The sequence below is a fragment of the Myxine glutinosa genome, chromosome 3, assembly GCF_964187855.1.
Source record: "Myxine glutinosa chromosome 3, kmMyxGlut1.1, whole genome shotgun sequence".
NCBI classification, from domain to species: Eukaryota; Metazoa; Chordata; class Myxini; order Myxiniformes; family Myxinidae; genus Myxine; species Myxine glutinosa.
The window spans coordinates 877,501-896,178 of NC_136263.1; the positions used below are offsets into that span (position 1 = coordinate 877,501).

At 47.2% G+C, this 18,678-nt stretch overlaps 1 protein-coding gene across 1 annotated transcript in view; it reads right to left on the reverse strand.

Moving 5' to 3' along the window:
• The window catches only part of COL17A1 (collagen type XVII alpha 1 chain), a 261,339-nt gene that overhangs the window by 226,141 nt on the left and 16,520 nt on the right, over window positions 1-18,678 (reverse strand). The window contains exon 3 of the mRNA XM_068111347.2: window positions 17,763-17,831. Coding sequence (XP_067967448.2) covers window positions 17,763-17,831 — 69 coding nt within the window. The remainder of the gene's footprint in view (window positions 1-17,762; window positions 17,832-18,678) is intronic.

Sequence of the window (18,678 nt, forward strand, 5' to 3'; positions counted from 1 at the left end):
GATCGACGAGGGCCACAAATGTATTCTTTAGGTGCTCTCTGACTTACATTTCAAATCACCTGTCACGACATTGTCTTATTCACAGGCAGGTAGGATGGCCTAGAGGTGTGCGCACGGAACTGAGCTGTCTATATGCCTGCGTTAGCATCTAAACCCATCTATAAACTACCATTTCACAAGCAGAGCGAGACAACATTGTGTGTCCTGTCCTTCGGAGGAACGTTTAGCTGGTAGGACCCATCGGACAGCCCTGGGTCTTTAGTGCATGTTAATGATCATACATGTCCTTTGGGATGAGGACGTAAGTTATCTGAACAACTTACACAATTCATGAACAACTAAACCTGAACTTACACAATTCATAAACAACGAACCCTGACCAACTTACACAATTCATGAACAACTAAACCTGAACAACTTACACAATTCATAAACAACTAACCCTGAACTTACACAATTCATAAACAACGAACCCTGAACTTACACAAATCATAAACAACTAACCCTGAACAACTTACACAATTCATAAACACCTAACCCTGAACTTACACAATTCATAAACAACGAACCCTGAACTTACACATTTCGTAACCAACTAACCCTGAACAACTTGCACAATTCATAAACAACGAACCCTGACCAACTTACACAATTCATGAACAACTAAACCTGAACAACTTACACAATTCATAAACAACTAATCCTGAACTTACACAATTCATAAACAACGAACCCTGAACTTACACAAATCATAAACAACTAAACCTGAACAACTTACACAATTCATAAACAACTAACCCTGAGCTTACACAATTCATAAACAACGAACCCTGAACTTACACAAATCATAAACAACTGTTACGGATTCGTCACTTCAGTCATTGTGGTTTTCATCCACTGTAAGCATTTTGGTTCCATGTACTATTTATTGTTATTGTTTAAGTGAAATGGAGATAACTGTTTTCAAAAGGTAAAAAATTAGTGTTTTAAAAGAAACCGGAAACCGCATCGGGAGGAACCGGAAGAAGAAGAAGAAGAGGAAGAAAAAGAAGAGCAAGTGAGGTCGGGAAGAAAAGCCGAGCTGCTTTGAGGTCTCGAGGAGACGCTGGCGAACGGGGGTCATGACCGAACTTTGGGTTTCCTGGGAAAGGGATTCCTGTGACAGAGTTGTGATCGCTGTGACAGATAAACCTGCATGTCAGGTTTTGCAGTTGATTCCGAAGAGAATCGTTGTTGGAGTGCAGGTACGCCTCCAGTACGGGCCCGTCGGCCATTTTGCCTCGCTCCCGCCATTTCGCATCGCTCCAGCCTTTTCACCTCGCTCCAGCCATTTCACCGCACCCAACGGTTAGCCTGGTCTGCGTGTGTAACGTGGATTTCGATTGGGAATTGGTGGTTCTCCGTTTGGAGCCGTTGAACGTTCATACCCGAAGGTGTGATTTCCCAGTCGCCTTTTGAGGGCACCTTTGCGCCTTTTTGGCAGCGTGACTGTCAGCCGAACTGGATTCTGGTCACGATACGACATTTTTCTTGCGATCACCGGAGTGTGGATCGACTTTGGCTTGGTGCCGGGACAGAGACTTTGGGAATGTTCTTTTCGCTCACTTGGAGCACAGTGAGTTATATTGTAAGAAACTGATGGTACCATCATAGGAATGATATAATATTTGTTGCACAATTGATTCATATTGTTCTTGTGCTGTTATTCTTGTGTGACCTTAATGCAATACTTGTTTTTTGGTAACAATTGGTGTGGTTTCACCATTGGTCATTGACACACAGAATAACACATCTTTCTGCCGTGACTCCTTTCGGGGCTCGGAGGTACACGGTGACCGGGGTTTGGGGAGGAGCACGTAACACAACTTTTTTTTCTTCTTTTTTTTTTGTATACAAGATCGAGGCTCGTGAAAGAGCTAACATTAACCACACAAAAAGTCAAACCGACACACAAAACACAAAAAACAAGGGGAGTGGCAGACAAGGTGGGGAGCGAGGGGGAAGGACACAAACACAACATTTGAGAGCAGGGACATCAGGAGGACTTGGGGGGAGGTGGGGACAACTAATGGAACTAACCCTGAACTTACACAATTCATGAACAACGAATCTTGAACAACTTACACAATTCATAAACAACAAACCCTGAACTTACACAATTCATAAACAACTAAACCTGAACAACTTACACTTCATAAACAACGAACCCTGAACTTACACAATTCATAAACAACTAACCCTGACCAACTTACACAATTCATAAACAACGAACCATGTACTTACACAATTCATAAACAACTAACCCTGACCAACTTAAACAATTCATAAACAACGAACCCTGAACTTACACAATTCATAAACAACTAACCCTGACCAACTTACACAATTCATGAACAACTAACCCTGACCAACTTACACAATTCATAAACAACTAACTCTGACCAACTTGCACAATTCATAAACAACTAACCCTGACCAACTTACACAATTCATGAACAACTAACCTTGACCAACTTGCACAATTCATAAACGACGAACCCTGAATAACTTACACAATTCATAAACAACTAAACCCGAACAACTTACACAATTCATAAACAACTAACCCTGACCAACTTACACAATTCATAAACAACTAACCCTAACCAACTTACACAATTCATGAACAACTAACCCTGACCAACTTACACAATTAATAAACAACTAACCCTGACCAACTTACACAATTTATAAACAACTAACCCTGACCAACTTACACAATTCATAAACAACGAACCCTGACCAACTTACACAATTCATAAACAGCTAACCCTGACCAACTTACACAATTCATGAACAACTAACCCTGACCAACTTACACAATTCATGAACAACTAACCCTGACCAACTTACACAATTCATGAACAACTAACCCTGACCAACTTACACAATTCATGAACAACTAACCCTGACCAACTTACACAATTCATAAACAGCTAACCCTGACCAACTTACACAATTCATAAACAACGAACCCTGACCAACTTACACAATTCATAAACAGCTAACCCTGACCAACTTACACAATTTATAAACAACTAACCCTGACCAACTTACACAATTCATAAACAGCTAACCCTGACCAACTTACACAATTGATAAACAACTAATCCTGACCAACTTACACAATTCATAAACAGCTAACCCTGACCAACTTACACAATTCATAAACAACTAACCCTGACCAACTTACACAATTCATGAACAACTAACCCTGACCAACTTACACAATTCATGAACAACTAACCCTGACCAACTTACACAATTCATAAACAACGAACCCTGACCAACTTACACAATTCATAAACAGCTAACCCTGACCAACTTACACAATTCATAAACAACTAATCCTGACCAACTTACACAATTCATAAACAACTAATCCTGACCAACTTACACAATTCATAAACAACTAATCCTGACCAACTTACACAATTCAAAAACAACTAGAACTGCACTCCGTATCTGCAAGAGTCAAACAGGAATTTTGTTTTTCGGAAAGAAAAAAGGAATTGATGAGTTTATGAACATTTGGTGCTTTGATGGGATCTGCATGGTGCTTGCGAATGAATTCATGATATCCTTGTTGTCTCGTTCAAAATTTATTAATGTGTTTTCAGTTTTGTTGTTTTTCTTTTCTATTTCATTGTAACGTTTCAATTTCCTTTCCATTTCTGCTCTTTTCTTTTCGGTCCTTTTTCCATTAATGTGCTTGTATTGAACAGTCTTCACCAAATGGCATAAAATTTTAAATATTTTGTCATAAAAAGTCTAAAGTCTTCTCTTTCTCTCTCCTCGTGGGCTGCACGGACCATTCTCGGTTTTTGGGCTGAGGTTTTCGACGTAATCTTTGACACGGCGAGTTCGGTGAAGGTTACACGTTGAGTGGAGACCGATCGTCTAGCCAGTGGTTCAGTGGGTTGGACCCTATACCCTCGGGAGGGTGTGGGGGGGGGGGGGGGTGATAATGGGTAGTAGGTCTGGGGACGAGGAGGATGAGGCCCAGCCGTCAGTGAACAGGGCCCCACGTGGTTCTGGCGTGAAGAGGATAAGGTCCCGGCAGGATAGCAGTGACGAGTCCGACGCTCCTGCTGCGGCCAAGGCCGTAGTTGGTCAGGACCACCCGAATGGGGGATTTCCCATTATAATTTCGACTCTAGAGGGGTCTAAACCCCTGTGCTCCGATAATCCAATCCAAATGACTTCCCTGATCAAGAATGAATTGGGTGACGTCATCAGTGCTAAAAAAAACTCCGATCTGGGGATATTCTAATTCTTTGTAAATCCGCTTCCCAACGTGACAAGGCCTTGAGAGCCTTGCTTTTTGGTGGAAGTCGAGTCTCCTGTCTCATCCCTCGATCGCTGCGGGCAGGAAAAGGAAAATCAAAGTGCCCTGGTGGAATGTCGAGTGCGGGAAGGCCATCCGGGAAAGGAGGGAGGCTCTGAAGAAAGTGAGAAAATCCTTAAGGATGGATGACGTAATAGAGTACAAGAGGAAAAGAGCCTAGGCCCAGTGGGTCATAAAATGGGCCAAGACTGCTTCTTGGTGGTGCTCTGTTCAGCCATTAGCCTGAACTCCTCTCTACAATCCGTTTGGAGGAAGGTGAAATCCATGAGCGGTATTAAAGATGGAGGAAGGGTTATCCCTGTACTAATTTCCCCCGATGGAACCTCCTCCACGAATAAGGACAAGGCCGAGGCCTTGGGCAAACATTTCTCCGACTTGATTAGAGAAAACAACACCGACAGGGAGTCCAAGGTGTCCAGGTTCCAGTTCCAGACCCAGCACAGAGAAATCCTCAATGACTGGTGTCCCGAAAATTCCCCTCTAAATCTGGACTTCTCCCTCTGGGAACTTAGGCAAGCGGTCCATAAATCTAGGAACAGTGCCCCAGCCCGACCTTTTGACCTTTCATATGTTCAAGCAGATGGAAGACGAGGTCTTGGGTGTGTTTCTTGGCCTATTTAATAGAGTTTGGTCTTTAGGAGAACTTCCTTAAGAGTGGAAACACTCAATAGTCATCCCTTAAGTCGATCCTTAAGGCGGAGAAAATCCTCAAAACCTGTCGTCATACTGCCCTATCTCCCTCATCTCGGTGGTAAGCAAGTTGATGGAGAAGATGGTGAACAGTCGCTTGGTTTTCTTCCTCGAACGAAACAACCTGTTGAATAAATCCCAGAGCGGATTCCGAAGGGGGCGTTCGGCTTTCGACAACATTGTGTTATTGGCCAACGAGGTGAGAAAATCCCTCAATAGTCAGGGGGTGCTTCTTTGTGTTTTCCTGGACATCCACAAAGCCTACGATACAGTCTGGCAGGAAGGCCTGCTCTTCAAGCTGCACCATCTCAGCGTCAGAGGCAAAATGTTTTGGTTGATTCGGGATTTTCTGGCCACTAGATATTTTCAAGTGAGAGTGGGGCAAACCCTCTCTTCCTACTATCATCTGAAGGAAGGAGTCCCCCAGGGCAGCTGTTTAAGCCCTACACTTTTCAACATTATGATCAATAATGTAGCCTCCCTCTCAGGGATCCACGGCAAGATGCTGCTGTTTGCCCTGTGGGTCCAGAGTAAAAACTTAGCTTTTGCGTTGAGGAAACTTCAGGCGGATATCGGCTTGGTGGAGCTGGGGGCCCAAAAATGGCGGTTCCAGTTCTCTGGGCCCAAATCCATGTTCGTAATCTTTTCCCGCAAGAGGATGGTCCAGGACACATCAATATCAGTTGGTGGAACCATCCTCAGAGCATCTTCTGAAGTGTCATTCCTGGGGGTTGTTTTCGACAAGGGGCTTAGCTTACATGGAGCTCCCACGTTAAGAAGGTCGCAGTTAAATGCACCAAGGGCCTAAATCTAATTAGATGCCTCACTGGCACTTCCTGGGGAGCCCACCAGGGAAGTCTTTTTCTCCTGTACAAAGCCCTTATCCACCCTCATCTGGATTATGGTAGCCAGGTTTTTTCAGACATGTCAAAGACAAAGCGCAGCAAACTTGAAGCCATTCAGGCTAAAGCCCTGCGTGTCTGTCTGGGTGCTTTCGTGAGTTCACCTGTCTCTGCCCTTTTGGTGGAGGCTGGGCAGATGCCTCAATCCCTTCGCTGGGGGGTGTCCCGGTTAAAATTCTGGGCCAAATCTATATCCTCTGGGACCAATCACCCAGTCCGAGTGGTTTTTGCAGACTGTTGGGAGTATGAGGCATGGGGCAAAAATCTAAATTCTGCTCCCTTCGGTATGGCCTGTAGGCGGGTAGCGGGCGAAATGGGTCTGGACTCCTTGCGCATTGAGTCCGTCAATAAAGTTCCAATCTGGCCCCCCTGGACTCTTACTATGCCTCAAAACCACCTGGATCTATGGGGGAGAGTTGACAAGGATAACCCCTCTGCTTCCTGCATCCAGGCGATCAAGTTCATCCATTGGTTTGGAGTCAATCTCTCCACGTTTACACGGATGGTTCCAAAGTCCCTTCCCTTGGGAGAACTGCGGCAGCAATATGTATCCCTGATGTTGAGGTGACAAAGGCTAAGAGGTTATCTGATCATCTCTCCATCTTGCAGCTGAACTCTTTGCTATCGTATTGGCACTGGAATGGATAATCGAGTTCAACCCGCTCAGTGCTGTGATCTTTTATGATTCCCTCTCTGCACTAAAGGCACTAGTGTAGTGCGGTGCTACGCGCACAACTTGTTTGCCAAAAAGGTAAGCCACAATGCGTAGGATCAAAACCAAAAGAGTCTTTATTGTAAAGCTCAAACTGTAGCACTGACTCGCTCGGGGCTGCGAGCCCCATCTATATCCCGAGGCCACGCCTACCCCTCGGGCGTGGCCGACACCCCATTGGTGCGCGGAATGATGTCACCGTGCCAGCGAGCCATCGTGTCCGCCACACTAGAGTCTCTACAGCAGGGATGCAGATTTGACCTGGTGCTCGAAGTATTGCACCTGATCAACATTGCACGTTGGAAAGGATCTGTGGTCAATCTGTGCTGGATCCCCGCTCATGTGGTGCTGGATCCCCGCTCATGTGGTGCTGGATCCCCGCTCATGTGGTGCTGGATCCCCACTCATGTGGTGCTGGATCCCCGCTCATATGGTGCTTGATCCCCGCTCATGTGGTGCTGGATCCCCGCTCATGTGATGCTGGATCCCCGCTCATGTGGTACTGTATCCCCGCTCATGTGGACATCGGAGGGAACGAGGCCTGCGATCTTGCAGCCAAGTGTGCGCTCACATCCGGTTATGTCAACGAGGCCTGCGATCTTGCAGCCAAGTGTGCGCTCACATCCGGTTATGTCAACGAGGCCTGCGATCTTGCAGCCAAGTGTGCGCTCACATCCGGTTATGTCAACGAGGCCTGCGATCTTGCAGCCAAGTGTGCGCTCACATCCGGTTATGTCAACGAGGCCTGCGATCTTGCAGCCAAGTGTGCGCTCACATCCGGTTATGGCAACGAGGCCTGCGATCTTGCAGCCAAGTGTGCACTCACATCCGGTTATGTCAACGAGGCCTGCGATCTTGCAGCCAGGTGTGCGCTCACATCCGGATGTGTCACCCAAATCCCTTTGGGTCCGTCTGAAATTGTGAATGTGGTCAGGGACATGATCGTCAAAAAATGACAATCCCAGTGGGATACCACCACGAAGGGTAGGTTTTGCGGGACCAGGTGGCTCTCTCCAAGCTTATAGACTTTGGCACCGTCGCCTTAATGCGTATCTTCACGTGATAGGGTGTCACCCTTCTAAGACTTGCGACGCCTGTAGGGAACCCGAAGATTTATCCCACTTATTTATGGTATCCCGCCAATACGACAGACCCAGGTTGCTCCTACTTAAAATCGTTAGAAAGGAGGGGGTCGGTGGGTCCGACCTGCCCATCATTTTTGGTCATTTAAACCAGAAGCATCCTCGTTTGTGCAAGGCGGTCCTAGACTTTGTGAAAGCGTGTGGGAGACCTATATAGTCCTATGGATGTCCCACAGGCGTCCTTTTCAATATATTCTTTTTTTTGCAACACAGGTGATGTTCAGGAGTGTGGCGTGTATAGAGCCTCACGGCTCTGAAAACGCCATTAAACCAAAAAAGGAAGGAAGAAGAGGCTTTCTCCTCCTCCCGCTGGCCGTTTGTGTGTTGGGCGTGGCAAGATGGCGGCTGTCCATGTGTGGTGAGGTGCGAGCTGCAAAGACCTTCGATCTTTCTACCCCCTTTTTCTCGTTGTTTTCACCTTTTCTTTTCCATTTTTGTTTATCTTCACATTGTCTATTCTTTGTCTGGCCCCACCACTCCATTTTCATCAAACCCGGTACCGCAACCCTCATCCTCCCAGTTCCCTGCCCGTTCCCCTCACCCGGTCTTCCCTTCCTCCGACCGTTCCGCCCCCTCCCCCAACTCGTTCCCCCCCTCCCCCACTCTTCTCCCCATCCCCCCACTCGTTCCCCTCATCCCCTCACTCGTTCCCCTCATCCCCCCACTCGTTCCCCTCATCCCCCCAATCGTTCCCCTCATCCCCCCCACTCGTTCCCCTCATCCCCCACACTCGTTCCCCTCATCCCCCCACTCGTTCCCCTCATCCCCCCACTCGTTCCCCTCATCCCCCCCACTCGTCCCCTCATCCCCCCACTCGTTCCCCTCATCCCCCCACTCGTTCTCCTCATCCCCCCACTCGTTCTCCTCATCCCCCCCACTCGTTCTCCTCATCCCCCCCCCCACATCGTTCTCCTCAATCCTCCCCCCCCACTCGTTCTCCTCATCCCCCCCCCACTCGTTCTCCTCATCCCCCCCCCACTCGTTCTCCTCACCCCCCCCCCCACTCGTTCTCCTCATCCCCCACTCGTTCCCCTCATCCCCCACTCGTTCCCCTCATCCCCCCAACTCGTTCCCTCATCCCCCCACTCGTTCCCCTCATCCCCCACTCGTTCCCCTCACCCCCCACTCGTTCCCTCTCACCCCCCCCCCCACTCGTTCCCCTCACCCCCCCCCCCACTCGTTCCCCTCACCCCCCCCACTCGTTCCCTCACCCCCCACCCGTCCCCTCACCCCCCACCCGTTCCCCACTACGCCACCCCCCACTCGTTCCCCCTCCCCCCACTCGTTCCGCCCCTGCCCCCCTCGTTCCCGCCCCTCCCCCCACTCGTTCTCCTCATCCCCCCACTCGTTCTCCTCATCCCCCCACTCGTTCCCCTCACACCCCCACTGCTTCCCCTCACCCCCCACTCGTTCCCCTCACCCCCACCCCCCACTCGTTCCGCCCCTCCCCCCACTCGTTCTCCTCATCCCCCACTCGTTCTCCTCATCCCCCCACTACGTTCCCCTCACCCCCACCCCCCACTCGTTCCCCTCACCCCCACCCCCACTCGTTCCCCTCACCCCCCACCCCCACTCGTTCCGCCCCTCCCCCCACTCGTTCCACCCTCCCCCCACTCGTTCCACCCCTCCCCCACTACTCTTCGTTATCCTCATCCCCCCACTTGTTCTCCTCATCCCCCCACTCGTTCTCCTCATCCCCCCACTCGTTCTCCTCATCTCCCCACTCGTTTTCCTCATCCCCCCACTCGTTCTCCTCATCCCCCCACTCGTTCTCCTCATCCCCCCACTCGTTCTCCTCATCCCCCCACTCGTTCTCCTCATCCCCCCACTCGTTCTCCCCCCACTCGGCCTCCCCCCACTCGCCTTCCCCTCCCCCACTCGCCTCCCCCTCCCCCTCCCCCCTCCCCCTCCCCCTCCCCCACTCGGCCTCCCCCTCCCCCTCCCCACTCGCCTCCCCCTCCCCTCCCCACTCGGCCTCCCCCTCCCCTCCCCCACTCGGCCTCCCCCTCCCCCTCCCCCACTCGGCCTCCCCCTCCCCACTCGCCTCCTCCTCGCCTCCATGGCATTGCATTCCTTGCTTGTGTTGCTTTTCTCTTTATTTTTTCTCCACCTTCGTTTCTTCCCTGAGATAGGCTGCAGAGAGAGATAGAGAGCCCCCCACACCTTCGGTGTGACCGAGGGGTGAGTCCATCAGCACTCTGACGGGTCGTCGTGATTTCGCGCCCTTTTCCTCATTGAGAGGTGTGTTTCCTCACGATAGTTTCGCCCATGCTGGTGTATGCCGAGTAGTGCTTTTCCCTTTTTCCCCCATACTTGTACAGAAAGCTGTACCTCCTCCCCCTCCACCCTCCCCAAATCCATCTCGGCTTAGGCCAAGGATTTTCCGATCGTCGTAATGTCGGCACGTTCCTGTTACGCGGCCTGTGAGCGCTCGACGCGGAAACATGGCGTGGTTTGCGTTCCCCCGAACGAGGTCACCGTGGAAGACATCGTGATTGCGGTGGGTAACATAATGGGGCTCGAGAAAATCCGTGCAGCTTCACAGATGAACAAACGTGTGGTTATATTCGTGGCTGAAGAGCAGCTCGTACATGAAATTGTGGCGACCGGTTTGTCTACCGAGAATGGACATTTTGTCCTGGTCTCCCCACAGGACACCCCAGTCGTGAAAGTCTTGATATCAAATTGTCCCCCATTCCTGAAAAGCGATTTATTTTTAAAAGAGCTTTCTCGGTATGGTACAGTGGTGTCGGAGATCACGATGTTATCTCTGGGGTGTCGGAGATCACGATGTTATCTCTGGGGTGTCGGAGATCACGATGTTATCTCTGGGGTGTTGGATATCACGATGTTATCTGTGGGGTGTCGGAGATCACGATGTTGTTATCTCTGGGTTGTTGGACATCACGATGTTATCTCTGGGGTGTCGGAGATCACGATGTTATCTCTGGGGTGTCAGACATCACAATGTTATCTCTGGGGTGTCGGATATCACGATGTTATCTCTGGGGTGTCGGAGATCACGATGTTATCTCTGGGGTGTCAGAGATCATGATGTTATCTCTGGGGTGTCAGAGATCACGATGTTATCTCTGGGGTGTCGGAGATCACGATGTTATCTCTGGGGTGTCGGAGATCACGATGTTATCTCTGGGGTGTCGGAGATCACGATGTTATCTCTGGGGTGTCGGAGATCACGATGTTATCTCTGGGGTGTTTGATATCACGATGTTATCTCTGGGGTGTCGGAGATCACGATGTTATCTCAGTGGTGTTGGAGATCACGATGTTATGTCTGGGGTGTCGGAGATCACGATGTTATCTCTGGGGTGTCGGAGATCACGATGTTATCTCTGGGGTGTCGGAGATCACGATGTTATGTCTGGGGTGTCAGAGATCACGATGTTATCTCTGGGGTGTTGGAGATCACGATGTTATCTCTGGGGTGTTGGATATCACGATGTTATCTCTGGGGTGTCAGAGATCACGATGTTGTTATCTCTGGGGTGTCGGAGATCACGATGTTATCTCTGGGGTGTCGGATATCACGATGTTATCTCTGGGGTGTCGGAGATCACGATGTTGTTATCTCTGGGTTGTTGGAGATCACGATGTTATCTCTGGGGTGTCGGAGATCACGATGTCATCTCTGGGGTGTCAGAGATCACGATGTTATCTCTGGGGTGTCGGAGATCACAATGTTATCTCTGGGGTGTTGGATATCACGATGTTATCTCTGGGGTGTCGCAACGAGCAGGCTAAACACATCATGTCCTTCCGGCGGCACACATTTTGTTTCCTGCATCCAATGTGGACAAGGTGCTCAACGCGGTATTTACGTTTCGTGTGGATAATCACTAGTACCAGGTATATGCGTCCACGCAAACGTTAAAATGTTTCGGCTGTGGGAACTTTGTCCATCTAAGACGGTTTTGTCCACAAATTGCCCCCGCAGTATCCGAGCAGAAAACACCCCCTGATACTGTCACAGAAAACGTACCATCGACATCGTAAACCTCCGAAAAAGAAAACGTTTGGGATGGGTTTACACTCGTCTCCTCTTTGAGAAATAGGAAAACACCTCGGAATGTCCCTCCACCCCGTAAGGAAAAGAAGGTGGTGTTAGACTCCGATGCATTGGACTCAGTTCCACCTGATAAAACATCGATGAGTAATTGATATGAAGTATTGCTAAATGTGAATGCAGATCCTCTGCCTGCTGCCGATATGGACCCTCAGCCTAATGTCGAGGAGTTGCATGCGCTACCTCCAGATGAGGTTGGAGTGCAAACTACGTTAAATCCTTGTGCGGATTATGACAAGTCGGGTCGAGATTCGACTGGGGGGCAAAAAGAGCAAGTTTCGACCCCTCAGTGTTCCAGCGCACATGATGGTGATTGGTGACCTTTCAAATCAAATAGTTGTTGTACCGGCCAATTTAGAAAATGTACCTGAGCACAATGATTGTGCCGAGGAAGAGACTCAAATTGTGCAACAGGTTGCAGAATCGCCCCTCCCTCCCCCCCCCCCCCCCCACATTACCCTGGGTTCTGGTGGAACCTCTCCCTCAACCTGCTCCTACAGAAACAGGGCAGGCTGACATCTGCACACCACAGAGTATTCTGGTGTCTCAAGAGCCAGGGGTTCCAGATAGTGCTTCTGACATGTCTGACGAGGAATCCTATGACATTTATGAATTCCCCACATACAGTGATTCCAACGTTTTACCATCGCAAATACTCAAGTTTCTGAACCAGACTTTTAGAAAAAGATATATTGAAATAAAAGATCATTTTTCTGATCTACACGGGTTTATTGAAACGGCAAGGTGTATTATTCGCCGACCCAGTGACCACAATTTCACGAAACCCCAATGCAGTAGGCTTAAGAAACGCATTGTTAAGGCAAAAAACGAACTAAAAAAATGATACGCATATTGCCCTTTCCTTACCTCTTTTACATCTCGATGACTATGTTTGGTGGGCTCAATATAAATGGTGGTGCGAGCCAGTCTAGGATGCTCCAAGTGGTCAATCTGGTAAGGCAACGGAAACTAGATGTGGCTTCCTTACAAGAAACCCACTCTACTCCATCGTCTCACGCTATATGGAATCGAATGATGAAAAAGGCCGGCTACTTTAGCGATTCAACGTCTCGTACAGCAGGAGTTGCCTTTCTAATTAATCCCCATTTTTGCCCACTCCAACTCTCATTTCAGGAAATAATTCCAGGTCACGTTGCTTCACTGGATTTTGTTGATGGAGACATTAATTTTACTTTAATAAATGGGTATGTCCTTTCAAAGGGCACAGACCGACGAACCTTCTATGACAGGTTGTTAGACACAGACCTTCTATGACTAACCCGAACCCTAACAACGACTCCACATGATGCAGTTAGACTTGCAGAAATGCATTATAATAGGTGGTGATGTTAATTGCACCCTGCAACCTGAGTGCGATCAGAATGGTGCAGAACCTCACCCCGGATCTGCCAGACTGTTATCTAAAATAATAAGAGATTTTGGTTTTCAAGATATCTGGCGGATACAAAATTCAGGCACCCATCAATTTACCTGGTGTAAGGTTGCTAATAATCAAGTGGCCCTCGCCACGCTTGATAGATTTTATTTAAATTTGCCATTTACCAACCTCTCCCCCACCACTGAAATTTCCCCGTCTGGTTTCTCCGACCATCACCTCATTACCACGAGTTACCGTGTCGGGTTATCTCCAAATCGCCACTCTTTTTGGAAACTGAACATTTCCATATTAGATAACCCCTCCTTCAAGAATGCCTTTGAGAGGGTGTGGTCCAATCTGAGAGGCTCCAAATCCAGTTTTAACAACCAGCGATTGTGGTGGTCCAAATTAGAAGTTTCTGTCAGCAGTTTTGTTTTCGAAACACACAGGACCTCATAGAACGCAGAATGAAAGTGGAGCTGGAGAAGGAGATTCTCCAGATTCAAACAAATTTAAAAAAACATCCGACCCCCCAAAAGAAACTAAGACTATGTGAGAAGAAGTCTCTTCTTAATAATATAATTTCTAATCAAACCCAAGGATCGCTAACGAGACCGCTTTCAGCACCTCTACCTCCTGGATTCTCCGACCCTGTTTTTCTTTGATTTTGAAACAAAATTTCCTCATTCCCAAATTACTGCTTTGAAACGTCCTGATAATTCAATCACGACCAACCCTGTAGAAATTAAGAAAGATGCAAGACTCTTCTTCTCTACACTTTACCAGGCAACAGATGTCGATGCAGAACTTGTTCCTATTTTGTTTTGATGGTGTTTGATGGTATTTGAGAAAATTTTATAGTCCGTACACAATAAGGACACTGGCCTTCACTGTGATATGAGCAATAAATTTCCTTTTTTAGGAAGCAAAGTAAGCACGGCTCTCCTGCAGCTCAGTGGAAGTTCACCTTTATTCATGCTCTCCAGGAAAACCAGAAGCAAATGAGGTCCAATCAAGTCCCAAAATTTCTCGAAGAACTCCACTGGCAGACCATCCAGGCCAGGTGATTTCCCTCTGTCCAGGCTTTTAAGGGCAACAGAAAGTTCCTGAAGCCTAACCAGTTTGAGTACCAGTTCACTGGTAATTCCCTGCTTGTCGTTAAAGGCGGCAAAAAGGGTTGGCGTCAGGAAGGGCATCCGGCCGTAAAACATTGCTTCAAAAAGGGGACCGAAAAACAACAACAACCACAGTTCCCGAAAAAGGCCAACCCCCGCTTGCGGGGAAAAATGGCCTCTAAAGGTGGTTTTTTTTTTTGGTTTTTTTTTATATCACAATGGAGGCCAGTGTCCTTACTGTGTACGGACTATAAAGATTTTCTCAAAGGCTCTGGCCTTGCGTCTCTCACCCCCTACTAGGAGACGTTATACACATGGACCAGACTTATTGTGTTCCTGGTCGCAATATTCAGGTTAATATCTCTGTTGTCGGAGATGTCATTGAAATCTGTGAGACTAATTATGAAAGTTGTGCCTTGATCTTCCTCGACCAGGAGAAAGCTTTTGACTGTGTTTCTCATATATATCTTTTTGAAGTGCTAAAATGTTTTGGTTTTGGACCTCTCTTTCTATCCTATCCCATGTACAATTATGTTATTCAAACATATCGGCTATCTTAAAGATAAACAATGAACTTGTACCCCCCTTTTGTGTTGGGAGAGGGGTAAGGCAGGGCTGCCCTCTGTCTGGAATTTATCCCTTGAGCCCCTCTTAAATACCTTTCGGAAGTCCTTGCCTGGTGTTACTTTTCGAAGCCACCCCTTAAAAGGCATTGCTTATGCAGATGACATCTGTGTCTGCATCAGACGTTCAGAAGACGTTGATTTGATTATGAGTGCATTGGATATCTTCAGCAGGGCATCATCGGCCAAGATAAATTGGACAAAAACAGAAGCGCTGTGGCTTCAACCCTCTACCTGCCCCCCTATTTCCTCTCCCTCCCCCTCTTCCTGCCAATCTTTCGTCGAGAAGAGATGGGGTTAAGTTCCGAGGGGTGTTCCTTGGCCCTGGGAATTTTGTGAGACATAACTGGGAAGGCTTGTTGGCACACATTGAAGTACTGTTACTGAAATGGAAGAACTTGCTCTGCCAACTGTCCTACCGAGGTAGGGTACTAGTCATCAACAGTCTGGTCACCACTAAGTTATGGTTCAAGGTTCTTTCCCTGCAGCTGCCCAAAACTCTGGTGGAGGACATACAAAAATCCATCACCCATTTCTTCTGGTCCGGAAAGCATTCGCTGAGACCAGAGATTCTAAACTTACCAACTGCAGAGGGTGGCCAAGGGCTGGTCAATGTCAAGTGCCGCATCATGGCTTTCCGCCTATGAACAACATGGCGCTTCTTGTTTGAATCATGTTTGGCCCTGGAGACAGCTTACCAGCTACATCTTACGTCAAGCGGGGAAGTTGGACCTTTCACAGGAGCTATTCCTGATGGACTCGACCAAGATAGACCTATCGATGCTACCTGCCTTTCACCAAAGCCTACTGAATGTGTGGCAAGCCTTTACCTGTCTCCGCGACCCCTCGACTTATGTTCGATCGATGTTCTTCAATGAACCATTATTTCACAACTCTGTATTTGGTGAGTGTGTGAATGAAAGCACCTTCATTCAACAGTTTATAAATGCCTCAGTTACAAAAGTGTGTCATTTGAGAAACGCCACCAATGACAGGTGGATAAATACTACCGCTCTGGCTTCGACGGTTGGCATTAGATCGTGTCGCAGAGTTGACAGCTTTTTGAAAATTGTTCTTTGCAATTACTGTGCCTCAAATGGTTGGGTAAGCAACCCTCCCATACCCACCTCTGAATCTTCTCCACCCTTCCCCAATCTTTGTCTATCTGGTTCTCTTAGTTTGGAACCGATTAGGTTTGGCCGCTCTCTATCCTTTTCTTGGAGCAATCGAAAGACCCTGTATGTGCAATGCTTAAAAATCCTTTTTCCTTCGTTGTCCTCCCCTGTACCGTGTAGATGGCCTGCAGTCCTGCCGAATACCCCTCCAATTTACCCTATGTGAGGGTGGTACTATAAACAGCCTGTGCCGAAACGTGTTGGGGATCTTCAATGGAGAATTGCGCATTGGATCCCACCCACAAATTCCCTAATTCACTGCTTCTCACAAGCGATAAGTGAGCAATGTCCATTTTGTGGACAAACTGAAACCTTGCCCCATGCGTATGTACGCTGTGACCAGTTAACTCCTTTATTTGTATTCTTTAAAATGTTACTTGCACGGTTTTCCTTTGTTTTTGATTTTCCTGCCTTTATTTTTGGCCCGAATGGGCGGTTCAATTCCCCAACAACAATTTTAATTCATTTTTCTTGCGCAAGCCAAGTTGGTGATTATACAAGACCAGGGAATGAAAGATACGGAATGATTCGTATAGTACAGATGTTTTGGAAATGTTTAAAGCTCTGTGTTTGAAGAGTGAAGCTGGAATTTTGTTGTTGTTCTGAGGTACAACTCTGAGAAGGAGTGGTGTGTGAGAGATGCATTTTGCAAAATAGCTGAGGGTCATTTAGTATTTACTACGTAGTTGTTTTCCTTAATACTTGCTTGTTTATTTGCTGATAATTTGTTTATTTATCATGTAAATGCTTGTGCAACTGTTGATTGTTTTCTTTGAATCATCATTTGTTTTTTTAAAAATACTTTTGTAATAAAAGGACAAAATCTCTGTCTCTGTCTCTCACTCTGTCTCTGTCTCTCACTCTGTCTCTGTCTCTCTCTGTGTCTCTCTCTCTCTCTCTCTCTCTCTCTCTGTCTCTCTGTCTGTCTGTCTCTCTGTCTGTCTGTCTCTCTCTCTGTCTGTCTCTCTCTCTCTCTCATCTGTCCAAGTTCATTGCTGGTGAAGGAGTATCACGGAAAGTTACGTTGGGTGGAAGCCCTAACCCTTTCCAGAAGTAGGCAGAGTGAGAATTTGTGATTTGTTCAGGGTACCGGCAATAACTCGCTGACTCCATACGAAAGATACTGTGGGGTCTTTAAAGTCCACCAACTAATGCTAACAGATGGGGCACCAGTTTAAGGTCCATCCTTAGGGCACTGCTCCTTATAGTGCAACACCCTGTGTACGAAGCACCAATTCCACATCTTGTAGTCGGGTCAGAGATAATACGGGGGATAAACCGCCTAAAGGTAAGTATGTTACCTCTGCAGTACCCTGTCATACTTGGTTATAGCAAAAGGAGTAAAAGGTCATGTAATGGTCATAAGACTATTTTAATGCCCTTATAGGTAGGAATAATACTATTATACTTCCACAATGTTTTGAACTTGCACAAACTAGAGAGCTCCATTCCCAGCGAATTCACATTCATCACATATCCCTCCTAAATTTGTCTGTTGGCATCACAATGCAATGCATCCCAATTGGAGATGAAATACTGTTGTTGTTTTTGTACCTTCTCCAGAGCCGTATCCCAAGTCCTGGATGTTCTCATGCTTGGTGGGTATTGGGTTGAGCAGAGACTCTATGGAAAAACAACAGGAAGATCCAATATTTGGGGAAAAAAACATCCGTAAGTTGAAAATAACACGCAGGACACTTTCATTCCGATATTTCATGTATCTGTTATTCCAGCCGAGCATCAGTTTGTATGAAGAGAGGAACTGATCGAGAACGTTTTTATCAGGATGTACGTAATGCACAATCAACACCTAGTCATATATCAACAGAAAATAACAAACAATAAGTGTTAAGATTACCAAAAATGTGCAAAAAAACCCCACCTGCTTATGAGGAACCTTGTTTATGAGGACAATTCCCAATATCGTGTTTATGAGGACAATTCCCAATATCGTGTATATGAGGACAATTCCCAATATCGTGTATATGAGGACAATTCCCAATACCGTGTTTATGAGGATAATTCCCAATATCGTGTTTATGAGGACAATTCCCAATATCGTGTATATGAGGACAATTCCCAATACCGTGTTTATGAGGACAATTCCCAATATCGTGTTTATGAGGATAATTCCCAATATCGTGTTTATGAGGACAATTCCCAATATCGTGTTTATGAGGACAATTCCCAATATCGTGTATATGAGGACAATTCCCAATATCGTGTATATGAGGACAATTCCCAATACCGTGTTTATGAGGACAATTCCCAATATCGTGTATATGAGGACAATTCCCAATACCGTGTTTATCTATCTATAATTCCAGCAATCTCTGTGTGTCTGTCTGTGTGTCTGTGTGTCTGTGACCGCTGTTTCTCGACAACCACGGGTCCGATATACTTGAAACTTGCCAGGTATATTGCTGGGGACCCGAGGATGTGCCTTTTCAAGGTTTGAAATTAATCGGAC